Source organism: Trichosurus vulpecula, chromosome 1 (genome assembly GCF_011100635.1).
Source record: "Trichosurus vulpecula isolate mTriVul1 chromosome 1, mTriVul1.pri, whole genome shotgun sequence".
In the NCBI taxonomy this organism is placed as follows: domain Eukaryota; kingdom Metazoa; phylum Chordata; class Mammalia; order Diprotodontia; family Phalangeridae; genus Trichosurus; species Trichosurus vulpecula.
The window spans coordinates 48,340,049-48,357,762 of record NC_050573.1 but is presented as its reverse complement, the minus strand read 5'-3'; the positions used below and the strand labels follow the sequence as shown (position 1 = coordinate 48,357,762).

At 40.8% G+C, this 17,714-nt stretch overlaps 1 protein-coding gene across 1 annotated transcript in view; it reads left to right on the top strand.

Annotated features, from left to right (window-relative positions):
* The window catches only part of GALNT9 (polypeptide N-acetylgalactosaminyltransferase 9), a 300,725-nt gene that overhangs the window by 73,690 nt on the left and 209,321 nt on the right, over positions 1 to 17,714 (top strand). The window contains exon 2 of the mRNA XM_036767915.1: positions 5,337 to 5,517. Coding sequence (XP_036623810.1) covers positions 5,337 to 5,517 — 181 coding nt within the window. The remainder of the gene's footprint in view (positions 1 to 5,336; positions 5,518 to 17,714) is intronic.

Genomic DNA, 17,714 nt, shown 5'->3' with positions numbered 1-17,714 from the left:
GAATAAAAACAAATATTTCTACTAGATAATGCAACAAAAAGATGATTGCACATGAAACTGCAAATCTACCATGTCCAACTTGCTATTTTTTTTAAATACATAACAAAGTTATCATGTAAATTTCCTTTTCTTCTTTTTTCCCTTTTTTTCTTCCCTCCCCCACTTACCCCAGAGATGGCTACCATTAGATACAAATATATATATATATATATATATATATATATATGTAAAATTATTCTATACATACTGCTATCTATCAGTTCTTTCTCTGGATACAGATAGAAACTTTCTTCATATATCCTCTATAGTTAATTTGGTTTTATAATAGTCAAAATTACTTATTTGTTCAAAGCTATTCTAAAAACAATACGTTCTCTTGGTTCTGCTCATTTAGCTCTTCATTATTTCATGCAAGTCTTTCCACGTTCCTCTAAGATCATCGAACTCGTCATTTCTTACAGCACAGTAGTATTCTGTCATGATCATATACCCTAACTTGTTCAGCCACTTCCCAATTGATGGACATCCCCGCAATTTCCAGTTTTTTGCCACCACAAAGAAAGCTGCTTTAAACATTTTAGAACATATTGGTTCTTTTCCTATTTCCCTGTTTTCTCTAACACTATTTTAAGTTACAATTATATAAAATGTGGTCACTGGTTCTGGCCCAATGGAAATTATGCATTGGGAATTCAAATACTTGTGACATATTCATGGGATTCATTGTTTGAACTAATCAGGACTTGTAAGCACCTTGAGGGCAGAGGCTTCATCTCTCAGCTCTACTCACTTTCTCTGGCTGTCCCCCATGTCCCAAATACTCTCCATCTCCAACTCCACCAACTGATTTCTCTGGCTTCCTTTTTGTTGTTGTAGTTACTGCTGTGGGTCATTTTTTCAGTCATGTCCAACTCTCCATGACCCCATTTGGGGTTTCCTTAGCAAAGATACTGGAGTGGTTTACCATTTCCTTCTTCTCCCGCTAATTTTACAGATGAAGAAACTGAGGCAAATAGCATTTAGTGACTCACCAGGGTCACGTAGCTAGTAAGTGTCTGAAGCCAGATTTGAACTCATGAAGATGAGTCTTCCTGATTCCAAGCCTGGCACTCTATCCACTGCACCACCTCGTTGCCTCTGGCTTCCTTTAATTTCCAACAAAAATCCCACCTCTACAGGAAGCTTTTCCCAATCCCCCTTAACTCTAGTGTTTTCTCTCTGTTAATTAGTTCCTATTTATCTTGTGTGTAACTTGTCTGTATATATGATATTTATTTATGTTTTGTCTCTTCAATTAGACTATAAGCTCCTTGAGGGCAGGACTGTCATTTGCCTCCACTTACATTCCCAACACTTAGCACACTGCCTGGCACATAGTAGGTACTTAATAAATGTTTGTTGATTGATTCATTGACTGTGTTGGTATTGCCCAAGCTTATCACAGTGCCTGGTAAGTGCTTAACACTTTTTTCAGCTATTTATTCATTTATTTAAAAATTTTAAAAGATCCCAAAAGACCTAGTGAGCAATATATTTAGCATTCCACCAGATAATATCTGGCGGAGGTTGGGCAAATTTTCCCTCTTCATAGTGAGCAGACCCTTTTTCAGTACTGCTGTGAAGTATAAAGTACACAAGACAGATTATGGATTTGGGTGACACAATTTTCTCTCTTCTAGATTTTAAGTATAGCAGCCACTCACCAACTTGATCCCACTGCTAATCAGCATGGAAGCTATGGCCTGCTTTGTTTCAAAGCTGGACCAGTTTGCTCCCTTCTTAGACATCTGGTGGCCCCATGTTCCTGGGAATTCACCATATTGGTGCCAAATTTATTACAGACCCCTGATTAGCTTTAGCTCTACTGCAACTTCGAACTCCTAAGCTCAAGTGATCCATTAGTCTCAGTCTTCCCAATAGCGGGAATTACAGGCACGTGCCGCCATGCCTAGACAAGACAGATTATCTTATTGAGTATGTAGTCTAGAGACATATTGGATGAGAATTTGTATAGATTTGAGCATCATAGAACATCTTATTCCTTCCCTTGTACATTCAGGAAAACACTAGCCCAACATGATTCATGCTTTGAGGAATTCCAGCATTGATTATGTTTGAGGAGATGGTTCAATACCTTCCCTGAACCTGACATTTTCCAGAAAGGAGTTCAATCTCTGACAGTCCAGCTTGCTCAAGAAAGGGGTGATTTACACTCACTGAAACCTAACAGTCATTGTTCCAGAATTCAGCAGGCTTTGGCAAGGGTCAGACCCTAGTGTTGGGGAAGTTTGTGAAGTTTCCCTGGACCCTTTCTCTAACCGAAATATGAGGAGAGGATGGATCCTGGTGGTAGATAACATCCTTGGAGGGAACCTCAGACCACAGGCTAAGGATAAGGCTCCTTCCATGTAGGAAAATTAGTGAGAGTCCAAATTACTCTCTGCACCTGAGAAGACAGGATATGGAATGTGATAACAGGGAAAAGCAAGAAGACCGATTTGGCTATAAATCTGAAATTGCAATGTAATTTGCATTATCTTCATCTGTATCATTATTATTATTGTATGTTAGGGAAAGTAATGGATTAAAAAATTTATCTAGTCTTTGGAGGAATGGTAGATTTGCAATAGTGGAAAGAGGGAAAGAGTTATTCCTGGTGGGAGGGACATCCAAAGCAAACAAAATCGGGGGAAGCGGTAAGTCTAGTTTTTAAGAGGAATATGGAGATCAGCCTAGGTAGAAAAACGGAATACTCAGCCAGTTGTAGGAGGTGGCATTGAATAGAGAAAGAGGGGGCTGATTGCAGAGATCTTCAAATGCAACTTTGAAGAGTCTGGACCCCATGATGAGACAATTTGTTAGAAACACTGCTATAACACTGAGAGATATACAACTGAAGAATTTACACAGTGATTTCCAACAGAGTAGGCATTCTCAAGATGCCCAATTCTCCAAAGGAAGAATTTGTTCTCCTCTCCTTCCTCCCTGGTCTGGGATGCATAGCAGTCATAATTTGGAAATGTGTTATTTGTGGATTTATTTTATGGAAGATGCAAATACAAGTAGAGACAGATGTGAAAATAGTGTAATTACATTTTCCCAATATTTAAACGAAAAATGAATGAGAAGTGGGAGTGATTTGCATGCCCTATAATTATTCTGCTCTCCAACAAATGTAACCTCCCCAAACTTTATATAAATACCAAGCAGTGTATGTGTGTATATATTTAAATGAAGTGTCAGGCGGCACATTTGAAGGACATTGATAAATTTTGTGAACTTTGTGAAATGCAGGCATCCTATAAGCTGGGAGTAAGTCACAATTTTAATTTGTTTGCAAGGTTAAATTATGTACAGAGGGAGTGGGCAAAGCATCCATATAGAGACATATTCATCTTTGGCTTGGTTTTTCCACACATACAGTCTCTCCCTCCCAACTACTAAGTCAGGGTTCCATGAGTTACATGAATTGCCTCCCTCAGTCATCAGCAGCCATCTTGACAATGGTTCCTTTAGGACCTAAGCAAGACAACTCGTTTCCTCCCTAGCCCCAAATTCCCTCCCAGGAGGGTTTAGGAGGCTGGACTTCTTGCTTACTCTGTCTCAGTGAGTTTGTGTCACTGAGTGAATATGAGATCTTTTCCAACTCTTTCATTAAAAAAATTCTGAATTTAAAGGCAACCACATCTGAAATATTTCATATTCCTGAAGACTGGTTTTAGAAAGGATATTGATCAGCTGGAGAGTGTCCAGAGAAGAGCAATCAGGATGGTGAGGGGACTTTGGTTTATGCCATTTGAGGACCTATTGAAGAAACTGGGGTGTTTAGACTGGAAAAGAAAAGAATCGTCAGGATACTGTGGCTGTTCTCAAGTATTTGATAGCTTGTCATCTAGAAAAATGATTAGCCTGGACCTAGAGCGTAGACTTAGGAGTATGGGTGGAAACTACAAAGAAGCAGATTTAGACAATCGAAACAATTTCTTAACCAGAGTTGTCCCAAAGTGTGCCAGGCTGTCTGAGGTGGTGAGTTCCTCTTCAAGCAGAGGCTGAATGCTGCTTGTCAGATATATTGTAGAAAGGTTCTTACTTGAACCCAGATTGAACTGGATGCCCACTAAGTTCCCTTCCAACTATGAGATTCAACGATTCTACGTGAATTGGAAAGTGTTCCACTCACCAGCAAGTGTTGGAAGCCAACATTCACATTCTCGCCTCTCATGGGGCACAGGATTGTTCAACATTGGTCTCTTGGACCCTATGTTCAAAGCTAAGAAAAGTTTCCATGTTTTTGTCTGGCCCCTGGACCTAATATCTCATTTGCAGTGTGTATCAGAGATTTCTAAAACCTTACTTGAAATTCTTTGGTTCTCCATGTTGGTCTGAGCACTATGAAAAGCAATCTGGAATTGTGCTTTAAAATGACTAAAATGCTGATATCCAAGCTGAGTCTCATTAGAGGTAGAGAGCATGAGAAAGTGTCTCACGGGCATAATGAGGGAAAGGGAGGGTGGCTTGCATAAATGTGCAGAGATCAAAATGCAATATCAATTTCAGGGAACACCTGGGAGCCCAATGTGACTGAAATGTATAATACACAGAACCAGAGTATCATAGATTTAGAGCTGGAAGGACTATTTGAGGTCATCAAGGCCAATCCCTTCATTCTTACAGTTGAGTAAACTGAGGCCTAGAGAAGGTAAATGACTTGCCCAAGACCACATGGTTAGTGAATATCTACAGCAAGATTTGAACTTGTCTCTCTGCCTCCAACTCTTAGATTTCTATCCATTATGCCAATAAGGTGGGGTGGGAGTGGAGGGTGGGAATTATCTATAATAAGCCAGGAGAGGTAGTTTGGAGCTGGGTTGAGAAGCATTAGACCCTTGCCTTGCAACAATCCTGTGAAGCTAGTGGTTTATTTGTTATCCTCATTTGACAGATGAGGAAACTGAGGTTGAGAGAAGAATAACAGGACCAGGAGTAAGGCCTTCTAATTTAAGGTCTAGTTCTCTCTTGCTATGATGTCACACAGCCTCACGAAGTATATTTATAAAGTGTTTCAATGCTAACCAAGCATTTTTCATCCATTGTTCCAAGAATCCAAGTTCCAAAGTTCAGGCAAACTGGACCACCTCCCACATGAAGCTTTTCCTTGTGCTTACAGTATAGAGAGCCTCAGGAAGAATAGTTCTTCAAATCTAGTGCCTTTCCCACTCCATACACCACACTGCCTAGCTTTCTCCTTTTCCAAGTCCTGCTCCTTTATCATCCCCAAGGTGTGGAGGCAGAAATAGTACTGCCTTCTGGGATTCATTCTTGTCTTCCCTCCTTAGGTCTAGCCAAGCCCATGGGTCTGGTGGAAGGGCCAGGAGGATTAGGCCAGGGTGGCATGGCAGCCACACTCCGAGATGACAGCCATGAGTCTGAAACCAAATACGAAGAATACGGTTACAATGCACAGCTGAGTGACCGCATCTCCCTCGACAGGAGCATCCCAGACTACAGACCAAAAAAGTAAGTGGGAATCAACACTTTGGTCCCAGGCTTGGGGAGGGGCAAGGGAGGAAGGGAGAGAAGCCTTAATGCACAGCCATGACACCTTGAGGGTCCCTGCTTTCTCATCAGATGGTATTCTGCTAGATTGTGTTGCCCATGCCAGATGGTGGGGCTCAGACTAGTGGGTCTAGCAGCCTGTATCCTACTGAAAAGATAACTCTGCTTTCCAAACCTCTTCCATGTTCCCTTCCACATTGCACTCGTTTCTATCTCTATGTATGCTATTTTCTCTTTCTGAAATACCCCTCTCTTGACTCTTTCCTTTACCAAATTTTACTCATCGTTCAAGGCCCAGCTCAAGCCCTTTTACTCCAGGAAGCCTATTCTGACTACCTCATACACCATTTGTCTCCCACTTCCCTAAATGGTAGACCAAGCAGCAAGTATTTATTAAATAGCTACTATGTGTTAGATTCTGAGATAGGTGCTGGGGAGAAGGGAGGAAGGAAGAATTCAAGGTAAGGAAAGGAAAAGAAGAAGGGAAGGAGGGAGGAAGGAAAGAGAGAAGGAAAGGAAAGGAAGGAGGACAGCAAGAAGGAAGGGAGGTAGAGAGAAAGGGAAGGAGGAAGGAAGGGAGGGAAGGAGAGAGAAAGAAAGGGAGGGAGGGAGGAAAGGAAAAGAAAGGAGGGAAGGAAGGAGGAAGAGAAGGAAGTGTCTGCCTCCAAAGAATTTACATTCTATCAGCTAAGATAAGCAATTATTGTAGTTATTATCCATTCCATTTTTGGGGACCTTAATCACCTTGATTTACTTGACAGACAGATTGCTTCACGTGTTTGTCCATTGTTCTTCAAGTAGATTGTGAGCTTCCTGAGGGTAGGGAACTTGTCACATTTTCTTTGATATCCCTCACTGATCTGACCCTATACCAGAGTTGATTACAGCTTGCAAACCTAACCAGAGTCACATTTACCTCTTTTTTTAAAGTTTATTTTTTTGTTTTGTTTTTAATTATTCCTAACTTGCCTAACACTAACACAAACATTTTCATATGCATTGTTTAGTCACTTTCAGTTCTATCTGATTCTTTGTGACCCCATCTGGGGTTTTCTTGGCAAAGATACTGGAATAATTTGCCATTTCCTTCTCCGACTCATTTTACAGGTGAGGAAACAGAGGCAAACAGGGTTAAGTGACTTGCCCAGGGTCACACAGCTAGTAAGTGACTGAGGCCATATTTGAAGTCAAGAAGATGAGTCTTTCTGACTCCAAGTCTGACACTCTAACCACTGCACCACCTAGCTGCCCATTTTCATATGTAAATAACAGCAAAAGAGTATTGGATGTGAAATTTTGAGTTTCTACTGTATACAGATTATATGTATATTTAACCTTTTAAAATTATTAATATATTTTTAACATTCTTTTTTTTTTAAATTTTGAGTTCCAAATTCTCTTTCACCATCCAACCCACTACCACACTCACTGAGAATGCAAGCAATATGATATCAATTATACGTGTGAAATCATGCAAAACATATTCTATATTAGCTATATTTCCCCCCCAAAAGCAAGAAAAATAAAGTAAGACAACTATACTCCAATTACTCTCAGAGTTCATCAGTTCGCTCTTTGGAGCTTGATAGCATTTTTTGTCATGAATCCTTTGGAATTGTATTGCATCATTGTCTTGTTGATGAGAGTAGCCAAATCCTTCATGGTTCATCATCGTTACAAAATTGCTGTTACTGTGCACAAAGATCCCCTGGTTCTTCTCACTTAATTTTGCATCAGTTCATATAGTTCTTGCAATGTGTTTTTTTCCCTGAAACCCCACCCTCTTGTCATTTCTTATAGTACTCTATCACAATCATATGCCACAACTCTGTTCAGCCATTCCCCAACTGATGGGCACCCTTTTGCCACCACAAAAAGCTGTTATAAATATTTTTGTACCTATAGGCCATTTTCCTTTGTCTCTGATCTCTTTGGGATACAGACCTAGTAGTGATATTTCTGTGTCAAAAGGTAGGCGCAGTTTTATAGCCCTTTGGGTATAGTTCCAAATTGTTTTCCAGAATGGTTGGATCAGTTCTCAATCCTACCAGCAGTTTATTTGTTTACCTATTTTTCCCTCATCTCCTCCAGAATTTGTCATGTCTGATAGGTGTGAGGTGGTACCTCAGAGTTGTTTTAATTTTCATTTCTCAAATCAGTAGTGATTTAGAGCAATTTTTTTATATGACAATAGAAAGCTTTGATGTCTTCTTCTGAAAACTGCCTGTTTATATCCTTTGACTATTTATCAGTTGGGGAATGGTTCTTATTTTTATAAATTTGAAATTTACAAATTTCCTCAATTCTATATTCAATATATATTTGAAAAATGAAGGCTTTGTCAGAGAAACTTGTTGTAAAAAAATTTCACATTACTTCATTTCTATGGTACCTTTTAGCATAATGTAGTTTCCCTGATTATCTCTTTTAATTAGGTCTATTTTTGCTTTTGCTTCATCTGAGATCATGATTGCTACTCCTGACTTTTTTGCTTCAGCTGAAGCAAATTAGATTCTGCTCCAGCCCTTTATTTTAACTCTCCGTGTGTCCTTCTGTTTCAAGTGTGTCTCTTGTAAACAACATTATTGGATTCTGGTTTCTAATCAATTCTGCTATCTGCTTCTGTTTTATGGGTGAACTCATCCCATTCACTTTCATAGTTATGATTACTGTGTCTTTCCCTCCATCTCATTTTCTTCTGTTTTTGCCTCCTCCTCCTCCTCCTCCTCCTCCTCCTCCTCCTCCTCCTCCTGCTCTTCCTCCTCCTCCTCCTTCTTCCAACCAATTCCCATAAGAGTGAGGTTCAACCATTGCCCAACGACCCCCATTTTCTCCTCCATTGTAAAAACTCTTCTTCCTATACTTCTTTTATATGAGAAATTTCCCCATTTTCCCTCTCCCTTCCCCCATTGCTCAGTGCATCTCTCTTTCTCACCCCTTCATTTTTTTTGCAGATCATTTCAACATAATCGACCCACACCCATGCCCTCTATCTATGTAAACTCCCTTTAACTGCCCAACAATGCAAAAGTTCTTGGGAATTATACGCATCATCTTCCCATATAGGAATATCAACAGTTTAACTTTATTGAGTCCCTTATAATTACTCTTTCATATTTACCTTTTTATACTTCTTTTGAGTCTTCCATTAGAATTTCAAATTTTCTACTCATCTCTGTTCTTTTTGTCAGGAATGCTTGAAAGTCCTCTATTTCATTAGATATCCATTTTCCCCTAAAGGGTCACCCTCAGTTTTGGTGGGTAGATTATTCTTGCTTGTAATCCTAGCTCCTTTGTCTTCCAGAATATCTCATCTCTGCTTCTTTAAAAGAGATGTGGAAGCCACTAAATTTTGTGTGATCCTGACTGTCTGTGAACTGTTTCTTTCTCGCTGCTTGAAGTATTTTCTCTTTGACATGGGAGCTTTGGAATTTGGCTATAATATTCCTGGGAGGCTTCATCTTGGAATCTCTTTCAGAAGGTGATTGGTGGATTCTTTCAATCTTTATTTTACCTTCTGGATCTAAGATCTTGAATTTCTTTAAATATTAATCTAGGCTCTTTCTTTGATCATGGCTTTCAAGTGTCCAATAATTCTTTAATTATCTCTTCTTGATCTATTTTCCAGGTCAGTTATTTTTCTGATGAGATATTTCACATTTTCTTCTGTTTTGCATTCTTTTGACTTTGTTTTGTTGTTTTTTGATGTCTTGTGGAGTCATTAGCTTCCAGCTGCCCAGTTCTAATTCTTAAGCAATTATTTTCTTCAGTGAGCTTTTGTACTTCTTTTTCCATTTAGCCAATTCTGCTTTTTCAGGATTTCTTTTCTTCAGTGAATTTTTGTGCCTCACTTACCAAATTATTAATTCTCTTTTCATTACTTTCTTGCATCTCTCTCATTTCTTTCTCTATTTTCTCTTCTACCACTCTCATCTCTTTAAGTTTTCCAGGGATTCCTGTTGCATTTGGGTCCAATAAGTGTTTTTCTTTGAGACTTTGGTGGCTGTTTTCTCATCATTGTCTTCTTCTAAGTTTAGGCCCCATAGTAGCTTTCTTTTTATGGTCAAATTTGTTGTTGCTGTTGTTGTTGTTGCTTGTTCATTCTCCAGACTATTTTTTGCCTTTGAATTTTATGTTAAAGTTGAGTTCTGTTCACCTGGGGGTGGGGAGACACTGTCCCAAGCTTCAGGCTTTTTCATGCTGCTGTTTTTGGAGTAGTTCTGGGAGTCTGCCAGTTTTAGATCCTTTCAAGGTGTTGTGATCCTGGGAAAGGAGCAGTCACTGCTTTCCTGGTCTGCAATCTGTTCTTTATCCAGGAAGGGCCCCTGCTTCCCTGCAGTCACAAGTAGCAGTACTCCCCTTTGTTTTGTAACTGTGACCGGGGCACTTGCCCCCTTCTGACCACCAATGCTCCTCTCTGCCTGGGAACTGCAACACAGAACTGTGTATGGGTAGTAGAGTTGCCGATCAGCATCAGCTGTACCCAGTGCCAGCAAAGGTCCCCCATGGTCTCTTTCTGACCAGTTGTCTGACCCCCCTTACCATCTCTGGGCTGACAGCTCCCAAAGCTGCTGCTGCAGCGGCTGTTGTTACCACTGTTGCATGTGTGGGCTCCAGACAGGCTTCCTTCCATCTGGGTGTCAGATTTCTTTTGCCAGCCTCTTGAATTGTTGGTTCGGCTGCTCCGAAATTTGATTTTTAAAGTTATTTGGGGAAAAAATAAATTTGTTTGAAGAAGACTTGGGAGAGTTCATCTGGGTGGCTGCTCCCAATCCACTATCTCAGTTCTGCCTACATACAGACATATTTTTAAAAGTACAAAATAAATTCAACTTGCTCATTTCTAAGCTGTCCTTCTGAACTTCCTTCTTTCTATTTCTCTTCAGCAAAGTTTTTTTTTAATTCTTTAATTACATTCTTTTCCTAAATTCACCTCAGTTCTTTCACTGCCTATCAACTAAGAAGTTCATCAGTTCTGAAAGAATGAGATCTTAACTTTTGTTAGCATAGAAAGTTCTGTTCATCCCTGGAGGGTAGAAGTAGGAGCATGAGGTGCAATTTTTAGAGAGCCAGAGTTAGGCCTGGCAGAAGGATTGCTGACAATTAGAGCTGTCCAAAAGTCAGGTGGGTTGTCCCAAGAGGCAATGAGCTCCCTATCACTGGACATCTTCGAGCAGGGGCTAACTGACAGCACTGGAACTAGGACACAGTGACCAGAACCTTATCCAGGACACCCACATTTAGAGGATGTAGACAGCATTTATGTTCTCCTTCAGCAGCTAAGGGATAATTGAGCTTTGCACCTAGTTAGCAAGTATAATCACTGAAAATAGGGAGCTGCTAAATACCATGCTTCCGTTTCTCTGCCCGCCCATCCTTCAGCTGAGTCCCCCCAGATGAGTTTTGCCTTGGGCCACTCTGCTCTGCTCTCTCCTCCCAGGTGAAATCATCCCAAGGGATGACCTATGGTATCGTATACTTCTCCTCCTATGGGGTCCCTATCCTCCCTCCAGAATTTTGTGTTCTGGGGTCCCTATCTCCCTCTCTAGAGCCTTGTGTCCTGAGATCTCTTCTCTCTCAACTGAATTTGTTTGAAAAAGCTCATTCAAAGGCTTGTCTTTGTGAAGTTTGTTTCAGGTGCCAAAATTGTTTGATACAAGTCTGCTGAAAGATCACTTGTTGATAGGGTAAAGGATATTGGGTAGACTAGATGACCTCTGAGAGTCTGTGATTTCTTGTGTTTTATATATATATGAAACTTATTTAAAATGAGGGGTGACTATATTCAGATGATAGTTACGTTATATCAAGTGAAATGTTAGACTGGTTAAGGCGTATTTGCTAAATATGTTTGATAGTGTTATATATGATGCTGTGCTCTGTAAAGTCTAAACAAAAGAAAGATTTGCTCCTGTTTGAGAATGGGACTGCTCTAATGCCTACGAGCCCTGTAACACTATAAACTTCAATTAAATCCATGGCAACAAGAGACATCAGCAAAAGCATTCACACTGGAAAACCAAAGTGGATGAGTCATGTTGTCCAGACTATGACATGTAGCTGAATGGGCAGCTCATCAAGTTAGGCCATTGATATGTGTATCTTGTCCACATGGAAAGGATCTGGGTCCAAAATCAAAAAGATAGAAGAGAAGATTGGGCTGTTTACATTATGGAAAATGGGCAATACTTTCAGTCAATCATCCAACAAACAATTATTAAACCCCTACTATGTGCCAGGTACATAGGATGATGCCTTGGGGCTAAGCAATGAGGATACAAAGACAGACAAAACACAGTCCTTGTTCTCAAGGAGCTCATATTCTAGTAGGGAGACAACCTGCAAACAACACTAAACAAAGAAATTATATACAGGATAAATTGGGGATAATCAGCAAAAGGCACTGACATTGAGAGGGTTTGGGAAAGACTTCTCGCAGAAGATGGAATTTTGGCTTAGACCTGAAAGAAACTATGGAAGCCAAGAGATGGAGAGGAGGAGGTAGAGAATTCCAGGCCTGGTGACGAACAGTGAAAATGCGCAGAGCAGGGAAAGGGGGCCAGTGTTACTGGATTGAATAGTACGGAGGGTAGGGAGTACAACATAATGGTAAGAAGGTCACAAAGGTGTGGGGAAGGGCAGATTATAACGGACTTTGAATGCCAAAAGGAGGATTTTATGTTCGATCTCAATTATGTTCTTGAATAACCCACTTCTTTAATACCATCATGCCCAGTAATGCGAAATAGCAGCATGTCCTAATATAATACAATTCTAAAAGAACTAAAATGCCAAATTACCCAAGATAATGACAAGATGCCTAGTAAGAACAAGCTGCTTGTAATTTGTTCCCAAAGCAGACGATATGCTCCAAAACCCATATCTAAAAATGTTTCCACCCAGGGCAAAAAAGGTTTAGTGAGTGACAGAGAGTAATATGACTGGGTGAGCCCTCTAACATGAGCCCTTGTGGGGTTTGGAGGAGAAAGCCCCGGGATGATTAGCTGGTCAGTGGTGAGGGCTGGAAGAAGTTGGGAGTGTCGGTGATCACCAAGGGGAGGAAGCATGCCCCCTCATGCTGTTGCCCTAGGATAAAGCCCTGTGCACCCTATGTAGCTCTGCTTGGACACAATAAGTACCATTATCATAGACAAGTGTCAGCAGAAAAGATGGTTCAATCTTGTGGCAAGAAACAACAGATGACCAGCTCCTGCCTTCCCCTGAGAGATCAATAGACTCAGGAGTACATTGAATATATACCTACATGCATGCACATGCACATACATGTATATAGGCCCATAGTCCTTACCTATATATGTATTATATATGTGTAGATATGTATTCTAGGTGTATATATATTATATATGCATGCACTCACACATGTATATTATGTACATATATGCATGTATATTTATGTACACATGTATACACCGGTTTGTAAAATTGAATGATCATGAACTGTACCAGGGAAGGATGCCTTGACTCTGATGAAGTTATGGATGCAGCAAAGTATTAAGAAATTTGTATTTTGCCATGTTGCTTGATAGTAAGAAAGTTGGGCTTGGAGTCGAGTGACCTAGAAGCCTGACTTAGATACCAGCTGGCTGTGTAATCCCAGGAAAGTCAAGATCTAAGCATCTTAGAAGCAGAGCTGGAAGGGACCTTAGAGTTCATCTTATCCTATCCCCTCTTTTTACAGTTGAGAAACTTAGGCCATAGAGAAACTGTGTCCAGCCAGGATCATGCATGTTGTCCAGTGGCAAAGATGGGATTCAAACTCAAGTCCTCTGACAACCAGTCTATTGGTCTGTCACTTATTCTTTTAGAATTTCAGTTTCCTCTTTTGTAAACTGAAGGTAGCAATGCTGATTCCACCTACCTCAAAGGGTTGTTGTGATGAAAGCACTTTGTGTACCTTGAAATGTTTCTGAACCCTGAGATGTGATTATACCTTTAATGATAAAGAGTCATGATTCAGGCAGGTAAGTTTTCCGCACAGTGGAGACGGCCGTGAGTCTTACCTCCTCACCACACAGGTTTGAATCACTCACTAATTTCCAATAATTATCTCCTGCTTGAAAGCCTCCCTGGGGTTCCTTAAGGGAGATGAAACTCAAATAAAGTACCTTATTAAGCGGGTTCAAAAGCACTTTAATAAAGTTTAACCAAGCATGGCTTCTGAGCTCTGGGAGGGAGTGGGAGGCAGGTTCGGTAAAATTCCTTCCACTGGTTTAAACAGTTGGAAACCAGACCCAAGAGATGGAAACTAGGAGAAAGATGAGCTCTAGTTGGCAACATGTCCTGGGCAGGAGCCCAACACTCAGGAGAGATTGAGTGATGACAAAACCACAGTCCTTTGGGGCCGTTGACAACACGGGGATCCTGTCCAAGTTTCCAAATCTCATGGATCATTTTTCAAAGAAAAGGGTGAATGGGGTTACATTGAGAAGAACACTGGCTCTGTAACTAGAGGAGCTAAGTTCAAATCTTGCCTCTGATGCTTACTACCTGTGTGTCCTTGGGCAGCCTAGCAATCCCCCAGGCCTTGGTTTATTCATCTGTACAATGAGTAACTTGGACTAAATGACACTGAATTTCCTACCAGCTCTCAATGTATAAGCCTATGATCTTAATGATATTGCTTCATGTCTTTATACTTTACAAAGAACAACTGTGCCCATGATCTCATTTGGATTTGACTGAAACTCTAGGACCTAGTTAGGGAAGATATGATTAACCCCATTAGGCAAAGGAGTAAATATGGTATCGTGTAAAGAATATGGAACTTAATGTCAGAAGACCTGGGTTCAATTTTTTCAATTAATTTTTATGAACAAAAATTTATTTTCTTTTCCTCCAATCCACCTCTTATTAACAAATAATAAAGAACTAGGTTCGAATTTCAGGTTTTCTACTCACCAGCTGTGTGTCCTCAGGCAATGCATCTGGGGGCAGCATGGTCTGATAAAAAGAGATCAAAGGTAAACTCTGAAGTTGCTGTTCAGTCATTTCTGCTGTGTCTGACTCATTGTGACTCCATCTGGGGTTTTCTTGGCTAAGATACTGGAGCAGTTTGACATTTCTTTCTTCAGTTCATTTTACAAATGAGGAAACTGAGGCAAACAGGGTTAAGTGACTTGCCCAGGATCACACAGCTAGTAAGTGTTTGAGACCACATTTGAACTCCGGAAGATGAACCTTTCTGATTCCGAGTCCAGTGCTCTATCTACTGTGTCACCTAGCTGCTGATGCATACATATACATATATGTATATACAAATATATACACTATATATGTATGTATGCATGCATATATTATGTGTATTTTTTTTACTTCCTCAAAAAGACTCAGAAAGAAGTATTAACTGAGGGCATACGTGGGTAGACAAATAGTTTCTGCATACTGAAGGAAGGAATGCATGAATTGGATTCAGTCATTCTAACCTGGCTAGGAGTAACGGCTAGAAGTAATAGCAAATCTTGGCAACTAACCAATGACTAGTCCTTCTTAAGTGTCCCTTAAGTGGGGATGTAGACCCAATTAACCAAGTAGCTGGAAATGTGCTATCATAGAGACATGTTGGCCTGGACCACCTCATTCCAAAAGAACTATAACACTTGCCTTTAAAAATGGGAGCAGCAGTGAGAAGGTAGCAGATATGGAATGCATTGGAAGCAGAGTGGATGGAGTCTCAAAGCCACGAGGTGATCAAAAGAGTGGTGGATGACAAGTAGCATACAGTCTAAAAAGAAAGACCAGATGGCATGTGGTCCTGGGGGACCTGGAGGAGCTAGAGACAGCAGGAACAGGGCAATGGAACACCAAAGGGGGAAAGAAATGTCAGTACAGCAGTGAGACCTGACCTCAAGAACCTGAGAAGGGAACAGAAACAAAGAGAAATGATTCACAGAGCCTAGATCAGGAGGAATAAAACCAGAGTTTGGCCTTTCCTGGTTCTGAGAGTCATTTGCTCTGTACACATCTGGAGGAGGGGTGGTTGATTTCAGCAGCACTGAGTTCTTTCCCCACTGGGAGTGGAGTGAAGGATGGTGCTATACAACTAGAATGACTATATAGCCCCTTGGAGGACCTCAAGACATTGATCAGGCTCACCAGAACAGTGGCTTTTGCGACTCCACAACATTGATCTTGAATTCTTTCTATTCCTGGTGGTTTCAGAAACCCAGGGTAGCAATCTGCAATTGAGTGACTCTATAGATACCTGGGCGAGATGAGGCCACCAGAGGAAAAAGTCTCCTTGATTGTCTATGGGTTTGTCTATGAGTCCTTTCTTTATCCTCTGTTATATACAATAAACTTTTTCTGTGCTCCATTCTTTGTTAGCTTGGTGCTTGCAGGGGAAGTGAGAGTGCCTAGAAAGGAGGTAAAACAGTTCTGAGAAGGATGTTAGTAGGTGTGATAGATTGAAGATGTGGGGATGGAGAAGGGAATGTCCTTGGTTCTAAGGAAAGCAGTAGCCAACAGGGCTGACCTGACCCTTGGTTACGCCCTGACCACCCTGACCTAGACCTGGCTCCCTCCCTGCTTATTGAATCCACTCTTTGCATTGCTCCCTCCCTTTACTGAGCCCAGGCCTCTTCCCTTGAACAATAAGGCTGTCTGTGCAGAACCTGCTGCAGCAGCTCCCAGGGCACTCTCCTAGTGCCAAACAGAATTAATTACAGGAAATTATCCATTGGAAATGGCTGCCCACGTGCTTGCAATAAAGCTCCAAATCTGCAAAATGCAGTTTAGAAAATGGATCCCAAGTTGGCATTCTCTGGACTCCCCTTAGTCACACAGGGGACAGGTTTGGGTTTCTTTTCTCTTAAAAACAAAATTAGGTTAAGAAATAAGCTCCGCATTGTCTCTTCTCTCCCAGAGAGAAGACTGTCTGGGGCCTTTGGAGGACCACATGGTGCAGCTAATTCAGGGGTCTGAACCCAGAACTTTCTAAATCCGGGTCTAGTATAGTATTTAGTGAATACTTTCCATGTCCAGATCCAATACTATGCTGGCTCTCAAGCAAAGGGCTGCCTTACTCCAACTGGTTCCCCTGCCTCCAGTCTCTAAGCCTTCAAATCAATGGCCTACACAGCTGCCCAAATCATCTCTCTAATGCATGTCTGACTATTTCACTACCATGCTCAAATATCCTCAATGGCTCCCTGTTGCCTATAGGATAAAATGCAAATTCAGCAAAATCAATTCATGTTTTTATTAATAATATTAATTATTAATGACAGCATATATTTATTACTTACAATTAATTATTAATAATAACAATCATAAGATAAACTACTTGTTGCTTGCTTTCTTGTCCTGTTCTCTCCCAGATCTGCACATTCTACAAGCCATTTCCCGTTCTTGGGTGATGAGCTCCCTTTCTCATTTCCACACGTATATATCCTTCTCTTCCTTCGTGGCTCAGCTCAGACACCCCCTCTTCTATGAAGCCATCACCCCCATCCCCACATCCAAATCCCTGTCCCTCCACATCCCTGCCAAAGCTGAAAAGGGAAATTCCCTCCTTAAATTTTCCTAGAGAACTTTGTCTTTGGACCTAGCATATTCTACATTATAGCAGGTTAATTTGTGCGCATTTAGTAGATGCCAGCCCATTAGAATGTAAGTTCCTTGAGGGCATTGATGTTTTAAGTTGTTGTTGGGTTTTTTTCACCTTCATGGAGTTATAGCAAAGGAAATGAATATCATATTCATGAGTCAACCTCCAGAGACAAGTTGGAAGTCCTACTAAGAAAGCATTTTTCTCCATCTACATAGATGTACTAGTCCATAGGACAGTAAACATAAAAACATAGACGAGCAATTTGTTCTGAGAGCATTTTTATCCTGTTGTTCAGTCACGTCCAGCTCTTCTTGACCCCATTTGGGGTTCTCTTGACAAAGATACTAGAGGGTTTTTGCCATTTCCTTCTCCAGCTCATTTTACAGATGAGGAAGCTGAGGCAAACAGGGTTAAATGACCTGCCCAGGGTCATGCAGCTAGCGTCTGAAGACATATTTGAATTCAGTTCTTCCTGACTCCAAGCTGGTGCTCTGACCACTGTGCCACCTAGCTGAACCCAATCAAAAGAGACTAGAAGAACTATGTGGTAACAGATGGCATTTATATTGTGCTATAAGGTTTGCAAAAT